Source organism: Scyliorhinus torazame, chromosome 29, assembly GCF_047496885.1.
Source record: "Scyliorhinus torazame isolate Kashiwa2021f chromosome 29, sScyTor2.1, whole genome shotgun sequence".
NCBI classification, from domain to species: Eukaryota; Metazoa; Chordata; class Chondrichthyes; order Carcharhiniformes; family Scyliorhinidae; genus Scyliorhinus; species Scyliorhinus torazame.
This window is the reverse complement of record NC_092735.1, coordinates 40,007,101-40,033,109: the sequence shown is the minus strand read 5'-3', so window position 1 is coordinate 40,033,109 and position 26,009 is coordinate 40,007,101. Positions and strand designations below refer to the sequence as shown.

General features: G+C 51.3%; 1 protein-coding gene across 1 annotated transcript; it reads right to left on the bottom strand.

Moving 5' to 3' along the window:
• Window positions 1-124: 124 nt before the first annotated feature.
• LOC140404098 (protein phosphatase 1 regulatory subunit 15B-like) lies at window positions 125-22,169 on the bottom strand. The gene is made up of 3 exons (XM_072492500.1): window positions 22,122-22,169; window positions 1,670-2,529; window positions 125-534 (listed from the first exon to the last, which is right to left on the bottom strand). The coding sequence occupies exons 2-3, from the start codon at window positions 2,507-2,509 to the stop codon at window positions 331-333; spliced, it is 1,044 nt and encodes a 347-aa protein (XP_072348601.1). The 5' UTR covers window positions 2,510-2,529; window positions 22,122-22,169; the 3' UTR covers window positions 125-330.
• Window positions 22,170-26,009: the final 3,840 nt, after the last annotated feature.

Here is a 26,009-nt window from a genome sequence, read left to right as displayed (position 1 = left end):
CCACACTGTAATATCCACTCCTGAGCAGCAAATGAGTGGAGCTTACCTGGAGCTGTTGGAAGACTACTTATGGCATCATTCCCACCCCAGGTACAGATTCCCTCGTGACAAGGACCAGAACAAAATCAGTCAAAGAATTTATTGACAATTATTCAAACCTTCATATTGTCCACACAACTGGACTGAACAATCAAATAAAACCACAATTACCAAAAATGTTTGCATTGTGAAGACTTTTGCCACCTTAGCATGATAATTAATTAGCCTTTACATCGACGGTCTTCCTCCCTGGTTTCTACATCCACAGGTCTGGCCAGTTTGGTTTATGGTTTAAACAGCAGAAAGTTTTCTCCACACAGCTTCCCTATGGTCACGTTCAAAACACGAGGCAATCACCGCTTCAGTCTCCACGATGCGGCGCTGGAACCTACTTCGATCCCGTGCACACTGTTCCCACGAACCCTTCCGTGCTGCTCGATAGGCAAAACCCCACACTATCATCCGGTGCACAGTGACCACAGGAGAGAATCGGACCTGGAGGAGATAAATGGTCACTTTTTAATATGAATCATCTCTCAATCTAGTGGCTGCATGAGACAGGATTTGACTGCTTGCATGTTAGCCCAGCCAGGACCAAACCCCAACCATAGGCTGTGCTGGAAAGGCAGGCGGGGGGGGGGGGGAAAAAAGAGAAAGAGACCTGCTTCTGATGCTGGTTCTATCAAGGCAGGAAGTGTTCAACGTGAGAATCAGAATGAGGTCATGCAGTCTGAGTCACTAGCAGGTTACGTTACCACAACATTACATCAGCCGAGTCACTCATTCCAACACCATTGAGTCAGCCAAAAAATTACTACAAGTATTTCCCTCTGTACCAGCCCCTGTTCTTTGGGGTAGGGCTGGATAGCCTTTTCCACAGGCAGTCCTCAGCTGATAGAAGTCTTACAACACCAGGTTAAAGTCCAACAGGTGTGTTTGGAATCACTAGCTTTCGGAGCACAGCTCCTTCCTCAGTGATAGGACAGCAATACATTTAAAAATATATAATTTAGAGTGCCCAATTATTTTTTTCCAATTAAGGTGCAATTTAGCGTGGTCAATCCACCTACCCTGCACATCTTTGGGTTCTGAAGGTGAGACCCACCGAGACACGGGGAGGATGTGCAAACTCCACAATGACCCGGGGCTGGGATCGAACCCGGGTCCTCAGTGCCATGAGGCAGCAGTGCTAACCACTGTGCCACCATGCTGGCCAGGACAGGAATACATTTTAATGAATTGCCACAGAATTTTCCCACTTCACAGCTCCAGGGACCCAGATTAGATACCAGGCTTGGGTCACTGTCTGTGTGGAGTCTGCACATTTTCCCCGTGTCTGCGTGGGTTTCCTCCCACAAGTCCCGAAAGACGTGCTGTTAAGTGAATTGGACATTCTGAATTCTCCCTCAAGTGTACCCGAACAGGTGCCAGAATGTGGCAACTCAGGGATTGTCACAGTAACTTCATTGCAGTGTTAATGTAAGCCTACTTGTGACAATAATAAAGATTGTTATCATTACTTGCATAGAAACAAGTCAGCCAGATGCTGTAGCATCTCCCAATCAGTTTTAAAGCCTGGATGGTAACTCATGAGGGCGAATTAAGTGCCTCTCGGATCACAGAAACCCACCTTTTTGAGAGTTTTTTCCTGCAGTGGACAGGCTCCTTGTTTCACGGTTGGTGTTGAGCAGTCTTTGGTTTCACAGAGGCTGGGACTGGCTGCTGTCGCCTCCTCCAACATCTCAGTGTTCTGGACACCATCCATTATTCTGTTGTCAGTGGCTCCGTTAGTCACAGTGTGGACAGAGGTATTCAGTGGGTTACAAGGATCAGTGTTTTGAAAATATGAATCCCTCAGTTTATCATTTTCAGAGTCTACAGCAGGTTTCTTGTGGTCCATAGACTGGTGCCCAGTGGAGGAGGAAAAGTTCATAAGATTGTAGGGATCATGGTCAAAAAAAGAGTCCCAAAGGTCATTGGCTTCATTTTCATCATTCTCCTGTTCATCACCTGATGAATCATCTTCACTTTGGACAGACCAATCACTCTCCTCAGGGTCACTGAGCCAATCAGAAAGAGACTGCTCATCTTCCTGATCCAATGACCGGTCTCGGGACCAGCCCGTCTGCTCCATGGTGATGGACAGAATGAATGGATTTGTGCAAATGGATGGAACGTCTTTCTGATGGTCAGACTCCATCTGGTCTCCTTCACCCACCGTCCAGGAGTCACCAGGTAGGATCAGCAGGTTAAGGAGAGCAACTCCTCCGCCCCCAGGCAAGGGGTCAAGATGATCCTTCTGGAGGTGACCGTTAGTCTGTCTGCTTCCCACAGCTGCCATGCCATTGCTGCTCGGACTAGACGGATGGTGGCTGAAGCCGCTCTTCTGCTCTACCTGTGCCAGGTGTGGTTTACGGCAGTCAGGATCCAGCAGGTTGCCCACCATCACTGCTGCCACACCTGGGGCCATGGCAGGAACTCGAGACTGATCTGGAGCAGAAAGAGGCAAATCGATTATTTTTAACAATCAACCCAGACCCTCTATCTTCAGACAGAATCACAGCTCAGCAAGAGGTCATTCGGCCCATCCAGCCTGTGCTAGAAGAGACGAGCGGTCCCCTCCCCCGCGTACCTGTTGCTGCTTCTTGTCAGCCGGTGGAAGCCAATTCCAGAAGGTTGTGCTGCCGGGGTGGGAGGTGTGGGTGCGGCGCATCTCCGTCTCTCTGCGGCTCTGCTCTCGGTGCCTCTCTCTCCGCTCTCGGGCTCCGCTCTCGGGCTCCGCTCTCGGGCTCTCTCTCCGCTCTCGGGCTCCGCTCTCGGGCTCTCGGTGCGGCTCTGTCTGTCTCTCTCTCTCTGTCTCTGTCTCTGGTGTGTTCTCGGTGTGTCTCTCGGTGAAATGCTGCTCCGGCCCCGGAGCCCCGCCTTTATAGCCGGCCCTGACGTCACCGACAGCCAATCACGAACCGGCCCCTTTCTCGACGTCACCGGAAAAAGAAATGGCAACACCTGGGAATCTCCGGGAGAGCAGCCCGCATTCCGCCCGGAATGTCCCGCATGTCCTCCATTCTGATTGGGTACAGGAGGAGGCCATTCAGCCCATTGTCACCCTGCTGGCCCTTTCTGTAAATCACCACTCTGTGCATTCTCCTTTCCAATAATAATCCAATTCCCTTTGGAAAGCCTGGATTGAACCTGCCTAACCTGTAATCTTTATTATTGTCACAAGTAGGCTTACATTAACAAAGTCTAACTACTATACAAAAGAACAAAGAAATGTACAGCACAGGAACAGGCCCTTCGGCCCTCCAAGCCCGTGCCGACCATGCTGCCCGACTAAACTACAATCTTCTACACTTCCTGGGTCCGTATCCTTCTATTCCCATCCTATTCATGTATTTGTCAAGATGCCTCTTAAATGTCCCTATCGTCCCTGCTTCCACCACCTCCTCCGGTAGCGAGTTCCAGGCACCCACTACCCTCTGCATAAAAAACTTGCCTCGTACATCTACTCTAAACCTTGTCCCTCTCACCTTAAACCTATGCCCCCTAGTAATTGACCCCTCTACCCCGGGGAAAAGCCTCTGACTATCCACTCTGTCTATGCCCCTCATAATTTTGCAGACCTCTATCAGGTCTCCCCTCAACCTCCTTCATTCCAGTGAGAACAAACCAAGTTTATTCAACCGCTCCTCATAGCTAATGCCCTCCATACCAGGCAACATTCTGATAAATCTCTTCTGCACCCTCTCTAAAGCCTCCACATCCTTCTGGTAGTGTGGCGACCAGAATTGAACACTATACTCCAAGTGTGGCCTAACTAAGGTTCTATACAGCTGCAACATGACTTGCCAATTCTTATACTCAATGCCCCGGCCAATGAAGTCAAGCATGCCGTATGCCTTCTTGACTACCTTCTCCACCTGTGTTGCCCCTTTCAATGACCTGTGGACCTGTACTCCTAGACCTCTTTGACTTTCAATACTCTTGAGGGTTCTACCAATCACTGTATATTCCCTACCTGCATTAGACCTTCCAAAATGCATTACCTCACATTTGTCCGGATTAAACTACATCTGCCATCTCTCCGCCCAAGTCTCCAAACAATCTAAATCCTGCTGTATCCTCCGACACTCCTCATCGATATCCGCAATTCCACCAACCTTTGTGTCGTCTGCAAACTTACTAATCAGACCAGTTACATTTTACTCCAAATCATTTATATATACTACAAAGAGCAAAGGTCCCAGCACTGATCCCTGTGGAACACCACAGGTCACAGCCCTCCAATGAGAAAAGCATCCTTCCATTGCTACTCTCTGCCTTCTATGGCCTAGCCAGTTCTGTATCCACCTTGCCAGCTCACCCCTGATCCCGTGTGACTTCACCTTTTGTACTAGTCTACCATGAGGGACCTTGTCAAAGGCCTTACTGAAGTCCATATAGACAACATCCACTGCCCTACCTGCATCAATCATCTTAGTGACCTCCTCGAAAAACTCTATCAAGTTAGTGAGATACGACCTCCCTTTCACAAAACCGTGCTGCCTCTCACTAATACGTCCATTTGCTTCCAAATGGGAGTAGATCCTGTCTCGAAGAATTCTCTCCAGTAATTTCCCTACCACTGAAGTAAGGCTCACCGGCCTGTAGTTCCCGGGATTATCCTTGCTACCCTTCTTAAACAGAGGAACAACATTGGCTATTCTCCAGTCCTCCGGGACATCCCCTGAAGACAGCGAGGATCCAAAGATTTCTGTCAAGGCCTCAGCAATTTCCTCTCCAGCCTCCTTCAGTATTCTGGGGTAGATCCCATCAGGCCCTGGGGACTTATCTACCTTAATATTTTTTAAGACACCCAACACCTCGTCTTTTTGGATCACAATGTGACCCAGGCTATCTACACCCCCTTCTCCAGACTCAACATCTACCAATTCCTTCTCTTTGGTGAATACTGATGCAAAGTATTCATTTAGTACCTCGCCCATTTCCTCTGGCTCCACACATAGATTCCCTTGCCTATCCTTCAGTGGGCCAACCCTTTCCCTGGCTACCCTCTTGCTTTTTATGTACGTGTAAAAAGCCTTGGGATTTTCCTTAAACCTATTTGCCAATGACTTTTCGTGACCCCTTCTAGCCCTCCTGACTCCTTGCTTAAGTTTCTTCCCACTTTCCTTATATTCCTCGCAGGCTTCGTCTGTTCCCAGCCTTTTAGCCCTGACAAATGCTTCCTTTTTCTTTTTGACGAGGCCTACAATATCACTCGTCATCCAAGGTTCCCGAAAATTGCCATATTTATCCTTCTTCCTCACAGGAACATGCCGGTCCTGAATTCCTTTCAACTGCCACTTGAAAGCCTCCCACATGTCAGATGTTGATTTGCCCTCAAACATCCGCCCCCAATCTAGGTTCTTCAGTTCCCGCCTAATATTGTTATAATTAGCCTTCCCCCAATTTAGCACATTCATCCTAAACTATAATTTAGGGCCGAAAAGGCAAAAAGAAAGAGTTTGTTTTTTCTGTTTTTGTGAGTTCTTTGTTTTTTTCATGTGTGTTTTGGTTTTTGGTTGAAGACCTGCTACATTTATTTATATGCAGCAGGAGTTAATCCGGCATCCACCACTTATACTGGCTGGCGTAATGTTCGGTGTGTAAACTAAGTAAAAGTAACTGATGGAAAAAAATTTAAAAGGGAGGTGCTACAAAACAACGAGCAGAGCACGGCCCAAAAAGAACAAGAAGGAAAACAAAAACTTAGCCAAACCCGTTAAATCAAAGCGTGAGAATTGGGGTCGAGAAGCCCACCGAGCGCAGGAGGCCTCGAGTGCGCCCGTGGATGCTCCCGCTCCAGGGACACCCGGCAGCAAACGAGGCTGCGGAAGATGGGCAGCCAGTCAGACTGGATGACCCCCTCGGTCGCCCGCTGCCTGGACCTAGAAATGGCAAGTTCGGCCAGTCCCAGGAGCAAGTTCACAAGGAGGTCCTCCACCTTCCCCGCCCCCCTCCGCACCGGATGTCCGTAGATCAGGAGCGTGGGGCTGAAATGCAACGAAAACCTCAACAACAACGTTGTCAAGAAATCAAAAAGGGAGTGCAGCCTCGGACAGACAACATAATTGTGCTCCACGGTCTCCACCAGGCCGCAAAAGTGTCAGGTCTCGGGCCTGTGAAGTGGTGCAATCTGCGGTTAAGTAGGCTTACAAACACTGCAATGAAGTTACTGTGAAAAGCCCCTAGTCGCCACACTCCGGCGCCTGTTCGGGTACACAGAGGGAGAATTCAGAATGTCCAATTCACCTAACAGCACGTCTTTCGGGACGTGTGGGAGGAAACCCACGCCGACATAAGAACATAAGAACTAGGAGCAGGAGTCGGCCATCTGTCCCCTCGAGCCTGCTCCACCATTCAATGAGATCATGGCTGATCTTTTGTGGACTCAGCTCCACTTTCCGGCCTGAACACCATAACCCTTAATCCCTTTATTCTGCAAAAAACTATCTATCTTTATCTTAAAAACATTTAATGAAGGAGCCTCTACTGCTTCACTGGGCAAGGAATTCCATAGATTCACAACCCTTTGGGTGAAGAAGTTCCTCCTAAACTCAGTCCTAAATCTACTTCCCCTTATTTTGAGGCTATGCCCCCTAGTTCTGCTTTCACCCGCCAGTGGAAACAACCTGCCCGCATCTATCCTATCTATTCCCTTCATAATCTTATATGTTTCTAAAAGATCCCCCCTCATCCTTCAAATTCCAACGAGTACAGTCCCAGTCTACTCAACCTCTCCTCGTAATCCAACCCCTCAACTCTGGGATTGACCTAGTGAATAGAACATAGAACATAGAACAATACAGCGCTGTACAGGCCCTTCGGCCCACGATGTTGCACCGAAACAAAAGCCATCTAACCTACACTATGCCATTATCATCCATATGTTTATCCAATAAACTTTTAAATGCCCTCAATGTTGGCGAGTTCACTACTGTAGCAGGTAGGGCATTCCACGGCCTCACTACTCTTTGCGTAAAGAACCTACCTCTGACCTCTGTCCTATATCTATTACCCCTCAGTTTAAAGTTATGTCCCCTCGTGCCAGCCATATCCATCCGCGGGAGAAGGCTCTCACTGTCCACCCTATCCAACCCCCTGATCATTTTGTATGCCTCTATTAAGTCTCCTCTTAACCTTCTTCTCTCCAACGAAAACAACCTCAAGTCCGTCAGCCTTTCCTCATAAGATTTTCCCTCCATACCAGGCAACATCCTGGTAAATCTCCTCTGCACCCGCTCCAAAGCCTCCACGTCCTTCCTATAATGCGGTGACCAGAACTGTACGCAATACTCCAAATGCGGCCGGACCAGAGTTCTGTACAGCTGCAACATGACCTCCCGACTCCGGAACTCAATCCCTCTACCAATAAAGGCCAACACTCCATAGGCCTTCTTCACAACCCTATCAACCTGGGTGGCAACTTTCAGGGATCTATGTACATGGACACCTAGATCCCTCTGCTCAGCCACACTTTCAAGAACTTTACCATTAGCCAAATATTCCGCATTCCTGTTATTCCTTCCAAAGTGAATCACCTCACACTTCTCTACATTAAACTCCATTTGCCACCTCTCAGCCCAGCTCTGCAGCTTATCTATATCCCTCTGTAACCTGCTACATCCTTCCACACGATCGACAACACCACCGACTTTAGTATCATCTGCAAATTTACTCACCCACCCTTCTGTGCCTTCCTCTAGGTCATTGATAAAAATGACAAACAGCAACGGCCCCAGAACAGATCCTTGTGGTACTCCACTTGTGACTGTACTCCATTCTGAACATTTCCCATCAACCACCACCCTCTGTCTTCTTTCAGCTAGCCAATTTCTGATCCACATCTCTAAATCACCCTTAATCCCCAGCCTCCGTATTTTTTGCAATAGCCTACCGTGGGGAACCTTATCAAACGCTTTGCTGAAATCCATATACACCACATCAACTGCTCTACCCTCGTCTACCTGTTCAGTCACCTTCTCAAAGAACTCAATAAGGTTTGTGAGGCATGACCTACCCTTCACAAAGCCATGCTGACTATCCCTGATCATATCATTCCTATCTAGATGATTATAAATCTTGTCCCTTATAATCCCCTCCAAGACTTTACCCACTACAGACGTGAGGCTCACCGGTCTATAGTTGCCGGGGTTGTCTCTGCTCCCCTTTTTGAACAAAGGGACCACATTTGCTGTCCTCCAGTCCTCTGGCACTATTCCTGTAGCCAATGATGACATAAAAATCAAAGCCAAAGGTCCAGCAATCTCTTCCCTGGCCTCCCATAGAATCCTAGGATAAATCCCATCAGGTCCCGGGGACTTATCTATTTTCAGCCTGTCCAGAATTGCCAACACCTCTTCCCTACGTACCTCAATGCCATCTATTCTATTAGCCTGGGGCTCAGCATTCTCCTCCACAACATTATCTTTTTCCTGAGTGAATACTGACGAAAAATATTCATTTAGTATCTCGCCTATCTCTTCAGACTCCACACACAATTTCCCATCCCTGTCCTTGACTGGTCCTACTCTTTCCCTAGTCATTCGCTTATTCCTGACATACCTATAGAAAGCTTTTGGGTTTTCCTTGATCCTTCCTGCCAAATACTTCTCATGTCCCCTCCTTGCTCGTCTTAGCTCTCTCTTTAGATCCTTCCTCGCTACCTTGTAACTATCCATCGCCCCAACCGAAACTTCACACTTCATCTTCACATAGGCCTCCTTCTTCCTCTTAACAAGAGATTCCACTTCCCTGGTAAACCACGGTTCCCTCGCTCGACGCCTTCCTCCCTGTCTGACCGGTACATACTTATCAAGAACACGCAGTAGCTGATCCTTGAACAAGCCCCACTTATCCAGTGTGCCCAACACTTGCAGCCTACTTCTCCACCTTATCCCCCCCAAGTCACGTCTAATGGCATCATAATTGCCCTTCCCCCAGCTATAACTCTTGCCCTGCGGTGTATACTTATCCCTTTCCATCATTAACGTAAATGTCACCGAATTGTGGTCACTGTCCCCAAAGTGCTCTCCTACCTCCAAATCCAACACCTGGCCTGGTTCATTACCCAAAACCAAATCCAACGTGGCCTCGCCTCTTGTTGGCCTGTCAACATATTGTTTCAGGAAACCCTCCTGCACACACTGTACAAAAAACGACCCATCTATTGTACTCGAACTATATCTTTTCCAGTCAATATTTGGAAAGTTAAAGTCTCCCATAATAACTACCCTGTTACTTTCGCTCATATCCAGAATCATCTTCGCCATCCTTTCCTCTACATCCCTAGAACTATTAGGAGGCCTATAAAAAACTCCCAACAGGGTGACCTCTTCTTTCCTGTTTCTAACTTCAGCCAATACTACCTCGGAAGAAGAGTCCCCATCTAGCATCCTCTCCGCCACCGTAATACTGCTCTTGACTAGCAGCGCCACACCTCCCCCTCTTTTGCCTCCTTCTCTGAGCTTACTAAAACACCTAAACCCCGGAACCTGCAACATCCATTCCTGTCCCTGCTCTATCCATGTCTCCGAAATGGCCACAACATCGAAGTCCCAGGTACCAACCCACGCTGCCAGTTCCCCTACCTTGTTTCGTATACTCCTGGCATTGAAGTAGACACACTTCAAACCACCTACCTGAACGCTGGCCCCCTCCTGCGACGTCAAATCTGTGCTCCTGACCTCTATACTCTCATTCTCCCTTACCCTAAAACTACAATCCAGGTTCCCATGCCCCTGCTGCATTAGTTTAAACCCCCCCAAAGAGCACTAACAAATCTCCCCCCCAGGATATTTGTGCCCCTCAGGTTCAGATGTAGACCATCCTGTCTGTAGAGGTCCCACCTTCCCCAGAAAGAGCCCCAGTTATCCAAAAATCTGAAACCCTCCCGCCCGCACCATCCCTGTAGCCACGTGTTTAAATGCTCTCTCTCCCTATTCCTCATCTCACTATCACGTGGCACGGGCAACAACCCAGAGATAACAACTCTGTTTGTTCTAGTTCTGAGCTTCCATCCTAGCTCCCTGAAAGCCTGCCTGACATCCTTGTCCCCTTTCCTACCTATGTCGTTGGTGCCAATGTGGACTACGACTTGGGGCTGCTCCCCCTCCCCCCTAAGGACCCGGAAAACACGATCCGAGACATCACGTACCCTTGCACCTGGGAGGCAACATACCAAACGTGAGTCTCTCACGCTCCCACAAAATCTCCTATCTGTGCCCCTGACTATAGAGTCCCCAATTACTAATGCTCTGCTCCTCTCCCCCTTCCCTTCTGAGCAACAGGGACAGACTCCGTGCCAGAGGCCCGTACCCCATGGCTTACCCCTGGTAAGCCCCCCCCCCCACAAGTATCCAAAGCGGTATACTTGTTTCTCAGGGGAACGACCGCAGGGGATCCCTGCACTGACTGTTTTTTCCCAGTCCCTCTTACAGTTACCCACCTATCTCCAATCTTTGGTGTAACTAATTCCCTGAAGCTGCTATCTATGACCCCTTCTGCCTCCCGAATGATCCGAAGTTCTTCCAACTCCAGCTCCAGTTCCCTAACTCGGTCTTGGAGGAGCTGGAGATGGCAGCACTTCCTGCAGGTAAAATCAGCAGGGACACTAACTGCATCCCTCACCTCAAACATCCTGCAGGAGGAACATTGTACTCCCTTCCCTGCCATTCCTCTAACTTTCTACCAAGATCTAGCTAACAACTAAATTAAATTTTTATAAAAAATAATAATAATATAATAAAAATATGGTACTTACCTCAGACCAATGGGTTTTATTATTAGGTTAGAGGAGGAGGGCGGGTGGGAGACACTACACGTGTAGTGTCTCGGGTTTCCTCTCCACCAGAATTTATTGGTGAGGGTCTTCCCAGACGTCCGCGGGTCGACTTCCTGATCCCGCCTAAAAAACTAATTTAAAGAAAAGAGAAAAAGTCTCAGCTCCTGCTGAAACTGACTCACCACTCACCAGCTGCTCTCACGCCGCCGAAATCGACTGGCCTGCCCCTGCAAAGAGAAGTGCTTTTAAAGGTTGACTTACCTCCCAGCACCCTCCTTCCGCAATGCTCCCGCTGAAACTGACTAACCAGCTGCTCTCACGCCGCCGAAGTCGACTGGCCTGCCCCTGCAAAGAGAAGTGCTTTTAAAGGTTGACTTGCCTCCCAGCACCCTCCTTCCGCAATGCTCCCGCTGAAACTGACTAACCAGCTGCTCTCACGCCGCCGAAATCGACTGGCCTGCCCCTGCAAAGAGAAGTGCTTTTAAAGGTTGACTTACCTCCCAGCAACCTCCTTCCGCAATGCTCCCGCTGAAACTGACTAACCAGCTGCTCTCACGCCGCCGAAATCGACTGGCCTGCCCCTGCAAAGAGAAGTGCTTTTAAAGGTTGACTTACCTCCCAGCACCCTCCTTCCGCAATGCTCCCGCTGAAACTGACTAACCAGCTGCTCTCACGCCGCCGAAATCGACTGGCCTGCCCCTGCAAAGAGAAGTGCTTTTAAAGGTTGACTTACCTCCCAGCACCCTCCTTCCGCAATGCTCCCGCTGAAACTGACTAACCAGCTGCTCTCACGCCGCCGAAATCGACTGGCCTGCCCCTGCAAAGAGAATCTCCTCTGCACACCCTCCAGTGCCAGTACGTCCTTTCTCAAGTAAGGAGACCAAAACTGAACACAATACTCCAGGTGTGGCCTCACTAACACCTTATACAATTGCAGCATAACCTCCCTCGTCTTAAACTCCATCCCTCTAGCAATGAAGGACAAAATTCCATTTGCCTTCTTAATCACCTGTTGCACCTGTAAACCAACCTTTTGCGACTCATGCACTAGCACACCCAGGTCTCTCTGCACAGCATCATGTTTTAATATTTTATCATTTAAATAATCCCTTTTGCTGTTATTCATACCAAGATGGATAACCTCACATTTGTCAACATTGTATTCCATCTGCCAGACCCTAGCCCATTCACTTAACCTATCCAAATCCCTCTGCAGACTTCCGGTATCCTCTGCACTTTTTGCTTTACCACTTATCTTAGTGTCGTCTGCAAACTTGGACACATTGCCCTTGGTCCCCAACTCTTATACAGTGAATGGTAGAACCCTCAAGAGTATTGAAAGTCAAAGAGATCTAGGAGTACAGGTCCACAGATCACTGAAAGGGGCTACACAGGTGGAGAAGGTAGTCAAGAAGGCATACGGCATGCTTGCCTTCATTGGCCGGGGCATTGAGTATAAGAATTGGCAAGTCATGTTGCAGCTGTATAGAACCTTAGTTAGGCCACACTTGGAGTATAGTGTTCAATTCTGGTCGCCACACTACCAGAAGGATGTGGAGGCTTTAGAGAGGGTGCAGAAGAGATTTACCAGAATGTTGCCTGGTATGGAGGGCATAAGCTATGAGGAGCGATTGAATAAACTCGGTTTGTTCTCACTGGAACGAAGGAGGTTGAGGGGCGACCTGATAGAGGTATACAAAATTATGAGGGGCATAGACAGAGTGGATAGTCAGAGGCTTTTCCCCAGGGTAGAGGGGTCAATTACTAGGGGGCATAGGTTTAAGGTGAGAGGGGCAAAGTTTAGAGTAGATGTACGAGGCAAGTTTTTTACGCAGAGGGTAGTGGGTGCCTGGAACTCACTACCGGAGGAGGTAGTGGAAGCAGGGACGATAGGGACATTTAAGGGGCATCTTGACAAATATATGAATAGGATGGGAATAGAAGGATACGGACCCAGGAAGTGTAGAAGATTGTAGTTTAGTCGGGCAGTATGGTCGGCACGGGCTTGGAGGGCCGAAGGGCCTGTTCCTGTGCTGTACATTTCTTTGTTGTTTGTTCTTTGTAACTCCAAATCATCTATGTAAATTGTGAACAATTGTGGGCCCAACACTGATCCCTGAGGGACACCACTAGCTACTGATTGCCAACCAGAAAAACCTTTTGTGTGGCACCTTGTCAAAGGCTTTCTGGAAATCCAGATATACCACATCCATTGGCTCCCCGTTATCTACCGCACTGTTAATGTCCTCAAAAAATTCCACTAAATTAGTTAGGCACGACCTGCCCTTTATGAACCCATGCTGCGTCTGCCCAATGGGACAATTTCCATCCAGATGGTCACGACTGGGAGTTAAATATCCGAGGGTATCAAACCTTTCGGAAGGACAGAGTGGATGGTAAGGGAGGTGGTGTAGCTCTGCTATTTAAGGAAGACATCCGGGCAACAGCATCTTCCCTACTACCGAAGTTAAGCTCACTGGCCTATAATTACCCGCTTTCTGCCTACCTCCTGTTTCAAACAGTGGTGTCAAGTTTGCTAATTTCCAATCCACCGGGACCACCCCAGAGTCTAGTGAATTTTGGTAAATTATCACTAGTGCATTTGCAATTTCCCTAGCCATCTCTTTTAGCACTCTGGGATGCATTCCATCAGGGCCAGGAGACTTGTCTACCTTTAGCCCCATTAGCTTGCCCATCACTACTTCCTTGGTGATAACAATCCTCTCAAGGTCCTCACCTGTCATAGCCTCATTTCCATCAGTCACTGGCATGTTATTTGTGTCTTCCACTGTGAAGACCGACCCAAAAAACCTGTTCAGTTCCTCAGCCATTTCCTCATCTCCCATTATTAAATCTCCCTTCTCATCCTCTAAAGGACCAATATTTACCTTAGCCACTCTTTTTTGTTTTATATATTTGTAGAAACATTTACTATCTGTTTTGATATTCTGAGCAAGTTTACTCTCATAATCTATCTTACTCTTCTTTATTGCTTTTTAGTAGCTTTCTGTTGCCCCCTAAAGATTTCCCAGTCCTCTAGTCTCCCACTGATCTTTGCCACTTTGTATGCTTTTTCCTTCAATTTGATACTCTCCCTTATTTCCTCAGATATCCACGGTCGATTTTCCCTCTTTCGACCGTCCTTCCTTTTTGTTGGTATAAACCTTTGCTGAGCACTGTGAAAAATCATTTGGAAGGTTCTCCACTGGTCCTCAACTGTTTCACCATAAAGTCTTTGCTCCCAGTCTACCTTAGCTAGTTCTTCTCTCATCCCATTGTAATCTCCTTTGTTTAAGCACTAAACACTAGTGTTTGATTTTACCTTCTCACCCTCCATCTGTATTTTAAATTCCACCATATTGTGATCGCTCCTTCCGAGAGGATCCCTAACTATGAGATCCTGAATCAATCCTGTCTCATTACACAGGACCAGATCTAGGACCGCTTGTTCCCTCGTAGGTTCCATTACATACTGTTCTAGGAAACTATCGCGGATACATTCTATAAACTCCTCCTCAAGGCTGCCTTGACCGACCTGGTTAAACCAATCGACATGTAGATTAAAATCCCCCATGATAACTGCTGTACCATTTCTACATGCATCAGTTATTTCTTTGTTTATTGCCTGCCCCACCATAATGTTACTATTTGGTGGCCTATAGACTACTCCTATCGGTGACTTTTTCACCTTACTATTCCTGATTTCCACCCAAATGGATTCAACCTTATCCTCCATAGCACCGATGTCATCCCTTACTGTTGCCCGGATGTCTTCCTTAAATAACAGAGCTACACCACCTCCCTTACCATCCACTCTGTCCTTCCGAAAGGTTTGATACCCTCGGATATTTAACTCCCAGTCGTGACCATCCTTTAACCATGTTTCAGTAATGGCCACTAAATCATAGTCATTCACGATGATTTGCGCCATCAACTCATTTACCTTATTCAGGTAAAGTACACTTATGTTGGCTTTTTTACCTCTGTTCTGAACCTTAACACCTCGATCAGTAACTTCGCCTAAGTTATATTTCCTCTTAACCTTTCTCCTAATTTTCCTTGTCGTCGAACCCATATCTTCCTGTAACAACCTGCCGCGTCGCTTACCATTAATGTTTTCACTTCCCGTTTTATTCCTTTTAGTATTCCTGGTCCTATTCACTGAGCTCCCCTCAGTCACTGTACCTTGTACTGTCGCCCTTTTTGATTTTTGACTATGGCTTCTCTGCCTTACACTTTCCCCCTTACTGCCTTTTGTTTCTGTCCCTGTTTTACTACCTTCCAACTTCCTGCATCGGTTCCCATCCCCCTGCCACATTAGTTTAAACTCTCCCCAACAGCTCTAGCAAACACCCCCCCTAGGACATCGGTTCCAGTCCTGCCCAGGTGCAGACCGTCCGGTTTGTACTGGTCCCACCTCCCCCAGAACCGGTTCCAATGTCCCAGGAATTTGAATCCCTCCCTCTTGCACCATCTCTCGAGCCACGCATTCATCCTATCTATCCTGACAGTCCTACTCTGACTAGCTCGTGGCACAGGTAGCAATACTGAGGTTACTACCTTTGAGGTCCTACTTTTTAGTTTAACTCCTAACTCCCTAAATTCAGCTTGTAGGACCTCGTCCCGTTTTTTACCTATATCGTTGGTGCCTTTGTGCACCACGACAGCTGGCTGTTCACCCTCCCCCCCCAGAATGTCCTGCAACCGCTCCGAGACATCCTTGACCCTTCCAGGGAGGCAACATACCATCCTGGAGTCTTGATTGCGTCCGCCGAACCGCCTGTCTATTCCCCTTACAATTGAGTCCCCTATCACTATAGCCCTGCCATTCTTCTTCCTGCCCAGCTGCGCAGCAGAGCCAGCCACGGTGCCATGAACCTGGCTGCTGCTGCCTTCCCCTGATGAGCCATCTCCCCCAACAGTATCCAAAGCGGTATATCAGTTTTGCAGGGAGATGACCGCAGAGGACACCTGCACTGCCTTCCTACTCTTGCTCTGTCTTTTGGTCACCCATTTTCTATCTCCATCAGTACCTTTCACCTGCGATGTGACCAACTCGCTAAACGTGACACGGGGAGAATGTGCAGACTCCGCACAGACAGTGACCCAGCGGGGAATCGAACCTGGGACCCTGGTGCTGTGAAGCCACAGTGCTAACCACTGTGCTACCGTGCTGCCCACATTCTCCAGCAGCACATTCCGGATCCCAAACACTCCCTGTGTGAAAAACATCTTTCCTCCTGTCGCCATCACCACTTTTACCAATTACTTCCAATCTGTGCCTTCTCATTCTCGGACCTTGCACCAATGGGTACAGTTTTTCCCAACATACTCTGTCCAGATCCCTGGCGATTGTGAATATCTCCATCAAATCTCCTTGGAACCTGTTCCAAAGAATACAGTCACCACTTCTTCAACCTAGCTACATAGCTGAAGTTCCACATCCCGTGATCATTCTCATCCATCTTTTCTGCATCCTCGCTGATGCCTTCATGTCCTTGGTAATGCATAGTGCCCTGAACTGGTCGCAATACCCCAGCTCAGACCGACCCAATGTTTTATGAAGGGTCATCATATCTCCCTTGTGATCTCACTCCCGCCATTTGTAAAGCCCAGGATCCCAAATACATTATTGACGGCTTTCTCAAACTGCCCTGCCCTCCTCAGTGATTTATCCACATATATGCACTGGTACAAAAACTACAATCACGCGGGATTCGGGGTGGGCTGGCTGGATGGATACAGAACTGGCTCGGTTATAGAAGACAGAGAGTAGCGGTGGAAGAGTGTTTTTCTGAATGAGATCTGTAGCTAGTTGTGTTCCGCAGGGATCAGTGCTGCGACCGCTGTTGTTTATAGTATTTATAAATGATCTGGAGGAAAATATGGGCGGTCTGATCAGTAAGTTTATGGATGACATGAAGATTGGCGGGAGTTGCTGAGAGTGCCAAGGATTGTCAGAGGATACAACAGGATATCGACAGATTGGAGACTTGGGCACAGAAATGGCAGATGGAGTTTAATCCGGACAAATGCGAGGTGATGCATTTTGGAGGATCAAATCTAGGTTTAAATTATATTGTAAATGGCAGAACCCCTGGGAACATTGGCATACAGAGGGATCTGGGCGTGCAGGTCCACAGTTCCCTAAAAGTGGCAACACAGGTGGCCAAGGTGTTAAGAAGGCAGATGGCACGCTCACCTTCATCAGCCGGGGCTTTGGGTACAGGAGTACTCCAGAAAAGAGCAAATGATTCGAGTCCAGATGACCCTATGTCAAAGCTAAAAGACATAGAAAGTGGGAGATATTTATATATTTATAAATATATTTATAAGTGGGAGTATAAATATCTCCCACTTTCTATGTCTTTTAGCTTTGACATAGGGTCATCTGGACTCGAGTCATTCGCTCTTTTCTCTCCCTACAGATGCTGCCAGACCTGCTGAGATTTTCCAGCATTTTCTCTGTTGGTTTCAGACACTGTTGGATCATCCTTTATGTCAGCTGGCAGTCTCCCCTCATACACTTTCTTTGGTCGCAGTAAGAAGTCTTAGAACACCAGGTTAAAGTCCAACAGGTTTGTTTCGAATCACTAGCTTTCGGAGCACAGCTCCTTTCCCCCTTTGTTTGGTGTTTGTTTCTCCCTCTCTGATCTTTCTGTGTCACTCTGCTTCTCAATTATCAAGCTGACATTTTTCATCCACATCTTTTACCTGCTTCATCGTACTCTCAACCTCTTTCATCACCCAGGGAGCTGTCTGTGGCTGTCCTGCCTGAGGCCTTGTGGAAATGTACCCTGACTGCACCTGGGCCCGCTCTATTTTAGATTTGCCTGTCAGTATTTTTATTTCAATTTACCCAGAGCAAAACCACAACTGGGACAATGTTCAGGGGTCACACAGGGTCACTGAGGGGAAGCCATCAAGGGTTTCCTACGAAATGTCAAGTGTTTACTGGAATTTTACTGAGAGCCTGCAGCCTGACACGGATTCTCATTGCCTCGACACACTAGTACCCAGTTTGCAGCTTGACCACCCTCATGGAGATTGTCCACCTTCCCCCTGCCCACTCTGAGCTGTGGGCAGTTACTGGGTCCATTCCTGCTCTCTCCCTGTTTTGATATTGATTTGATTTATTATTGTCACATGTATTAGTATACAGTTAAAAGTATTGTTTCTTGCATGCTGTACAGACAATGCATACCGTACATAGGGAAGGAAGGAGAGACTGCAGAATATAATGTTACAGTTATAGCAAGGTGTAGAGAAAAGATCAACTGAATACGAGGTAGGTCCATTCAAGAGTCTGATGGCAGTCGGGAAGAAGCTGTTCTTGAGTCGGTTGGTACGTGACCTCAAACTTTGGTATCTTTTTCCTGACGGAAGAAGGTGGAAGAGAGTATATCCGGGGTGCGTGGGGACCTTAATTATGCTGGCTGCCTTTCTGAGGCAGCGGGAATTATAGACAGAGTCAATGGATGGGAGGCTGGTTTGCATGATGGACTGGGCTACATTCACCACCTTTTGTAGTTTCCTGCGGTCTTGGGCAGAGCAGGCTCCATACCAAGCTGTGATACAACCGGAAAGAATGCTTTCTATGGTGCATCTGTATCACTGGCCATCCCTCTGACAAATATCTGAGATATAATGCAGCTCTCTGTTACTTTCAGGCTCTGTGGTTTCGTTTCACTTTCATTTTCAACTCACACCGAAACCACAGGATTGGTGCAAAGTCAGTTTTATAATTTCAACCTCAGTTCTCAATGTTGCTGAATTCCAGTTACACATTGTCACTCCCGTTACATTATTCCGTTACCCTGCGTCCCCCACCCCGGGACCCCCACCCCGGGACTACCCCCGGCCCCCTGCCTCAACCCGCCCCCCCCCACTCCCCTACACCGGGACCCTCCCCCCTGCCTCCCCCATCGCAGGACTCCCCTCACCCTGCCTTCCCCCACCCCGGGTCCTCCTCCTCCCCCCACCCCGCCTTCCCCACACCAGGACCCTCCCCCCCTGCCTCCCCAACCTCATGACCCCCCCACCCCCACCCCAGGATCACCCCCCCACCCTGCCTTCCCCCATCCCAGGACCCTCCCCCTGCTTCCCCTACCCCAGGATCCCACCTCTCGCTTCCCCTACCCCAGGATCCCCCCCTTGCTCCTCCCCCCCCACCCTCCCCCTCTTTCCTCCCCGCCCCACCCTCCCCCTCTCTCCTCCCCTCTCTCCTCCCCTCTCTCCTCCCCCCCCTCCTCCCCTCTCCTCCCCCTCTCCTCCCCCTCTCCTGCCCCCCTCCCCTCTCCTCCCCCTCCCCTCTCCCCCCTCCCCCTCCCCCTCCCCCCTCCCCCTCCCCTCTCCCCCTCCCCCTCCCCCCACCCCCCTCTCCCCTCCCCCTCTCCCCCTCCCCCCTCCCCTTCCCCCCTCCCCCTCCCCCCACCCCCTCCCCCTCCCCCCACCCCCTCCCCCCACCCCCTCCCCCCTCCCCCCACCCCCTCCCCCCACCCCCTCCCCCCCTCCCCTCCCCCCACCCCCTCCCCCCCTCCCCTCCCCCTCCCCCCTCCCCCCCTCCCCCTCCTCCCTCCCCCTCTCCTCCCTCCCCCTCTCCTCCCTCCCCCTCTCCTCCCTCCCCTCTCCTCCCCTCCCCTCCCTCCACTCCCCTCCCCCACCCTCCCCCCACCTCCTCCCTCCCCCACCTCCCCCTACCCTCCCCCCACTCCCCTCCCCCACCCTCCCCCCCACCTCCTCCCTCCCCCACCTCCCCCCTACCCTCCCCCCTCCCCCTCCCCCTCTCACTCTCCTCCCCCTCCCCGTCTCCTCCCCCTCCCCCTCCCCCTCCCCTCCCCCCTCCCCTCCCCCCTCCCCCTCCCCTCCCCCTCCCCTCCCCCTCCCCTCCCCTTCCCCCTCCCCCACCCCCTATCCTCCCTCCCCTCTCCTCCCCCTCCCCCTCCCCCTCCCCCTATCCTCCCTCCCCCTCTCCTCCCCCTCCCCTCCCTCCCCTTCTCCCTCTCCTCCCCCTCCCTTCCCCTCCCCCTCCCCTCCCCCTCCCCTTCCCCTCCCCCTCCCCTTCCCCTCACCCTCCCCCTCCCCTCCCTCCCCCTCTCCTCCCCTCCCCCTCTCCTCCCCTCCCCCTCCTCCCCCTCTCCTTCCCTCCCCCTCCCCCACCCTCCCCCTTACCCTCCCCCCCACCCTCCCCCTTCCCCCCTCCCCCTTCCCCCCTCCCCCTCCCTCTCCCCCTCCCCCTCTCCTCCCCCTCCCCCTCTCCTCCCCCCTCCCTCTCCCCTCCCCCTCCCCTCCCCCTCCCCCTCTCCTCCCCCTCCCCTCCCCCTCCCCCTCCCCTCCCCCTCCCCCTCCCCTCCCCCTCTCCTCCTCCTCCCCTCCCCTCCTCCCTCCCCCCTCCCTCCCCCTCTCCTCCTCCTCCCCTCCCTCCCCCTCTCCTCCCCTCCCTCCCCCCTCTCCTCCCCTCCCTCCCCCCTCTCCTCCCCTCCCTCCCCCCTCTCCTCCTCCCTCCCCCTCCCTCCCCCCCTCCCCCTCCCTCCCCCCTCCCCCTCTCCTCCCCCTCTCCTCCCTCCCCCCTCTCCTCCCTCTCCTCCTCCCTCCCCTCCCCCTCCCCCCTCGCCTCCCCCTCCCCCCTCGCCTCCCCCTCCTCCCCCTCCCCCTCTCCTCCCCCTCCCCCCTCTCCTGCCCCTCCCCCCTCCCCCCCTCCCCCTCTCCTCCCCCTCCCCCCTCTCCTGCCCCTCCCCCCTCCCCCCCTCCCCCTCTCCTCCCCCCTCCCCCCCTCCCCCCCTCCCCCTCTCCTCCCCCTCTCCTCCCCCTCCCCCTCCCCTCCCTCCCCCCTCTCCTCCCCTTCCCCTCCCTCCCCCCTCTCCTCCCCTCCCCTCCCTCCCCCTCTCCTCCCCCTCCCCTCCCTCCCCCCTCTCCTCCCCCTCCCCCCTCCTCCCCCTCCCCCCCTCTCCTCCCCCTCCCCCCTCCTCCCCCTCCCCCCCTCTCCTCCCCCTCCCCCTCTCCTCCCCCTCCCCCTCCCGCTCTCCTCCCCCTCCCCCTCTCCTCCCCCTCCCCCTCTCCTCCCCCTCTCCTCCCCCTCTCCTCCCCCTCCCCCTCTCCTCCCCCTCTCCTCCCCCTCTCCTCCCCCTCCCCCTCTCCTCCCCCTCCCCCTCTCCTCCCCCTCCCCCCCCTCCCCCTCTCCTCCTCCCCTCCCCTCCCCCCTCTCCTCCCCCTCTACCCTCCTCCCCTCTCCTCCCCCTCTACCCTCCTCCCCTCTCCTCCCCCTCTACCCTCCTCCCCTCTCCTCCCCCTCTACCCTCCTCCCCTCTCCTCCCCCTCTCCCCTCCCCTCCCCCTCTCCCCTCTCCTCCCCCCTCCTCTCCCCTCTCCTCCCCCCTCTCCCCCTCCTACCTCTCCCCCCTCCTCCCTCTCCCCCCTCCTCCCCCTCCCCCCTCTCCCCCCCCTCCCCCCTCTCCCCTCCTCCCCCTCCCCCCTCCCCCCTCCTCCCCCTCCCCCCTCCCCCCTCCCCCCTCCCCCTCCCCCCTCCCCCTCCCCCCTCCCCCCTCCTCCCCTCCTCCCCTCCCCCCCTCCTCCCCTCCTCCCCTCCCCCCTCCTCCCCTCCTCCTCCCCTCCCCCCCTCCTCCCCTCCCCCCTCCTCTCCCCCTCCTCCTCCCCCCTCCTCCCCTCCCCCCTCCCCTCCCCTCCCCCTCTCCTCTTCTCCTCCCCCCCTCCCCTCCCCTCCCCTCCCTCCCCCTTCCCCCCCTCCCCCCCTCCCCTCCCCTCCCTCCCCCTTCCCCCCCTCCCCCCCTTCCCCCCCTCCCCTCCCCTCCCCTCCCCTCCCCTCCCCTCCCTCCCCCCCTCCCTCCCCTCCCCTCCCTCCCCCCTCCCCCCCTCCCCCCCCTCCCCTCCCCTCCCCCCCCCTCCCTCCCCTCCCTCCCCTCTCTCCCCCCTCTCGCCTCTCTCTGCTCACTGGGCTGTTGGAAGCAGGATCACAATTTGAACAGCAGGGGTCAGTGTTTTCTGCTGCTGGACCAGCTGAGACTGAAATCACTAATTCCCCAACATCACTAATCCATTCACCTGGCAGAGTTACACCAGCCAAAAACAGGCAGTTACAGAGCGAGGGAGCGTCAATACACCAACCTTGGTCTGAATATACAGGCAATCCATCAGAGGAAGCTTCACTCTCAATAAATACTGAGCTGTACCCTTTCCCTGAGGTGTTCTCGTGCGGGGCGCAGTGCTGCTCAGAAGGGGAGTAAAAAAATTTTTTAACTTACTCTTGGGAGTTTCCAGCTGAATCGGAGTGAGGACAGAGTGATTGCTGGGTAAGTAGTAAAGATTTAAATTGTTTGCGCAGGACCATAGCAGCTGATTGCTGTTCTCATGTGGGGCGCAGTGGTTGCTGGTTAAGTGTTTTATTTTTACCTGTATTTAAGTTGGGCAGTTTCTAAACGGTAGACACTACACCTGTAGTGTCCCCCACCCTTCCACCTCCTTTAACATAAGTGAATAACAGGTAGCTCTTTCTTTCTTTTTTATCTAGAGGGGATGGCAGGGAAGGCAGTTCAATGTTCCTCCTGCAGAATGTTTGAGGTGAGGGACGCCGTCAGTGTCCCTGCTGATTTCACCTGTGGGAAGTGCACCCATCTCCAGCTCCTCAGAAACCGCGTTAGGGAACTGGAGCTGGATGAACTTCAGATCATTCGGGAGGCAGAGGTAGTCATAGATAGTAGCTTCAGGGATAGAATCATAGAATCATAGAAGTTTACAGCATGGAAACAGGCCCTTCGGCCTGTAGTTACTCCGAACAATCAAGGTAGATGGGTGACGGTGAGATGGGCTGGGAGGAAGCAGTCAGTGCAGGGATCCTCTGTGGTCGTTCCCCTCAGTAACAAGTATACCGTTTTGGATACTGTTGAGGGGGACGGCCTACCAGGGGTAAGCCACGGTGAACGGATCTCCAGCACTGAGTCCATCCCTGTGGCTCAGAAGGGAAGGAGGGGGAGCAGGAGAGCAATAGTTATTGGGGATTCGATAGTTAGAGGGACAGACAGACTGTTCTGTGGCAGCGAAAGAGACTCACGGATGATATGGTGCCTCCCGGGTGCCAGGGTCCGTGACGTCTCGGACCATGTTTTCAGAATCCTTAAAGGGAGGGGGAGCAGTCACACGTCGTGGTGCACATCGGTACCAACGACATAGGTAAGAGAAGGGACGGGGATTTAAAACAGGAATTTAGGGAGCTAGGGTGGAAGCTGAGAGCCAGGTCAAACCATGTTGTCATCTCTGGTTTGTTACCCGTGCCACGTGCTAGTGAGGTGAGGAACAGGGAGCGAGTGCAGATAAACACGTGGCTGCAGGGATGGTGTAGGAGGGAGGGTTTCAGGTACGTGGATAATTGGAGCCCATTCTGAGGAAGGTGGGACCTGTACAGACAGGACGGTTTGCACCTGAACCAGAGGGGCACCAATATCCTGGGAGGGAAATTTGCTACGGCTCTTCGGGAGGGGGGGGAGGTGGTTAAACTAATTTGTCAGGGGGCTGGGAAAACGAGCTGTAGTCCAGAAGCCAGTGTTGAGAGGAGTGAGGTACTGAGGAAGGTATCAAGGTCGCAGGAGTGTACCGGCAGACAGAAAGGTGGGTTGAAGTGTGTCTACTTCAATGCAAGGAGCATCCGGAATAAGGTAGGTGAACTTGGAGCGTGGATTGGTACTTGGGACTACGATGTTGTGGCCATTACGGAGACATGGTTAGAACAGGGACAGGAATGGTTGTTGGAAGTTTTGGGCTATAGTGTTTCAATAAGAGTAGGGAAGATGGTAAAAGAGGTGGAGGAGTAGCATTGTTAATCAAGGATAGTTTAACAGCTGCAGAAAGGCAGTTTGAAGGGGATCTGCCTACTGAGGTAATATGGGCCGAAGTTAGAAATAGGAAAGGAGCAGTCACATTGTTAGGAGTTTTCTATAGGCCCCCAAATAGTAATAGAGATGTGGAGGAAGGAATTGCAAAACAGATTATGGATAGGTGTGGAGGTCTCAGGTACTTGTCATGAGTGACTTTAACTTTCCAAATATTGATTGGAACCTCTATAGGTCGAACAGTTCGGATGGGGCAGTTTTTGTACAGTGTGTGCAGGAGGGTTTCCTGACACAATATGTGGATAGGCCGACAAGAGGGGGGGGGGGTGCCACATTGGATTTGGTACTGGGTAATGAACCGGGCCAAGTGTTAGATTTGTTTGTGGGAGAGCACTTTGGAGTCTTTCACTATTGCAATGGAGAGGGATAGGGCCATACGGCAGGGCAAGGTTTATAATTGTGGGAGGGGTAATTATGATGCGATTAGGCAAGAATTAGGGAGCATAAGATGGGAACAGAAACTGTCAGGGAAAGGCACAAATGAAAAGTGGAGCTTGTTCAAGGGACAAATACTGCGTGTCCTTGATAGGCATGTCCCTGTCAGGCAGGGAGGAAATGGCCGTGTGAGGGAACCATGGTTCACAAAAGAGGTTGAATGTCTTGTCAAGAGGAAAAAGGAAGCGTTTGTAAGGATGAGAAAACAAGGTTCAGTCAGGTCGCTTGAGGGTTACAAGGTAGCAAGGAATGAGCTGAAAAAAGGGCTTAGGAGAGCTAGGAGGGGGCATGAGAAGTCCTTGGTGGGTCAAAGAAAACCCCAAGGCTTTTTACTCTTATGTGAGAAATAAAAGAATGACCAGGGTGAGGGTAGGGCCGGTGAAGGACAGTAGTGGGAACTTGTGCATGGAGTCAGAAGAAATAGGAGAGGCGTTGAATGAATACTTTTCTTCAGTGTTCACAAAGGAGAGGGGCCATGTTTTTGAGGATGAGAGTGTGATTGAGGCGGGTAGGCTGGAGGAAGTAGATGTTCTGAGGAAGGATATATTAGCAATTTTGAAAAACCCGAGGGTCGATAAGTCCCCTGGGCCAGATGGGATATACCCAAGGATTCTTTGGGAGGCAAGGGGTGAGATTGCAGAGCCTTTGGCTTTGATCTTTGGGTCCTCGCTGTCCACGAGGATAATGCCAGAGGACTGGAGAGTGGTGAATGTTGTCCTCTGTTCAAGAAAGGGAATAGGAATGACCCTGGTAATTATAGGCCAGATAGTCTTACTTCGGTGGTCGGGACGATAATGGAAAAGGTCCTGAAGGATAGGATTTATGACCATTTGGAAAGATGCAGCTTAATCTGGGATAGTCAACACGGATTCGTGAAGGGTAGGTCTTGCATCACAAATTTGATTGAATTCTTTGAGGAGGTAACTAAGTGTGTAGATGAAGGTAGAGCAGTTGATGTCGTATACATGGATTTTAGTAAGGCGTTTGATAAGGTTCCCCGTGGTCAGCTCATGAAGAAAGTAAGGAGGTGTGGGTTAGAGGGAAATTTGGCCAATTGGATAAGTAACTGGCTATCACATAGAAGACAGAGGGTGGTGGTGGATGGAAAATTTTCAGACTGGAGCCCAGTTACCAGCGGTGTACCACAGGGATCAGTGCTGGGTCCTCTGCTATTTGTGATTTTTATCAATGACTTGGAGGAGGAGGCTGAAGGGTGGGTCAGTACATTTGCTGATGACACCAAGATTGGTGGAGCAGTGGATGAGGTGGAGGGCTGTTGTAGGCTGCAAAGAGACATTGATAGGATGCAGAGCTGGGCCGAAAAATGGCAGATGGAGTTTAACCCTGATAAGTGCGAGGTGATTCATTTTGGTAGAAAAAATTTGAATGCGGATTACAGGGTCAACGGCAGGGTTCTGAGGAATGTGGAGGAACAGAGAGATCTTGGGGTTCATGTCCACAGATCTCTGAAGGTTGCCGCTCAAGTGGATAGAGCCGTGAAGAAGGCTTATAGTGTGTTAGCGTTTATTAACAGGGGGCTTGAGTTTAAGAGCCGCGGGGTTATGCTGCAACTATACATGACCCTGGTGAGACCACATTTGGAGTATTGTGTGCAGTTCTGGTCACCTCATTGTAGGAAGGATGTGGAAGCATTGGAAAGGGTGCAAAGGAGATTTACCAGGATGCTGCTTGGTTTGCAGGATAGGTCTTATGAGGCAAGGTTGAGGGAGGTGGGCTTTTCTCTTTGGAGCGGAGGAGGATGAGAGGCGACTTAATAGAAGTTTATAAGATAATGAGGGGGATAGATAGAGT

What these genes read in the sequence shown, in the direction of transcription:
- LOC140404098 (XM_072492500.1), bottom strand. Translation starts at nt 2,509, where the DNA reads ATGGCCCCAGGTGTGGCAGCAGTGATGGTGGGCAACCTGCTGGATCCT. An exon ending in AGGAAAAAACTCTCAAAAAG is followed by an intron (nt 535 to 1,669) that starts GTGGGTTTCTGT and finishes TATCTCCTCCAG; the next exon opens with GTCCGATTCTCTCCTGTGGT.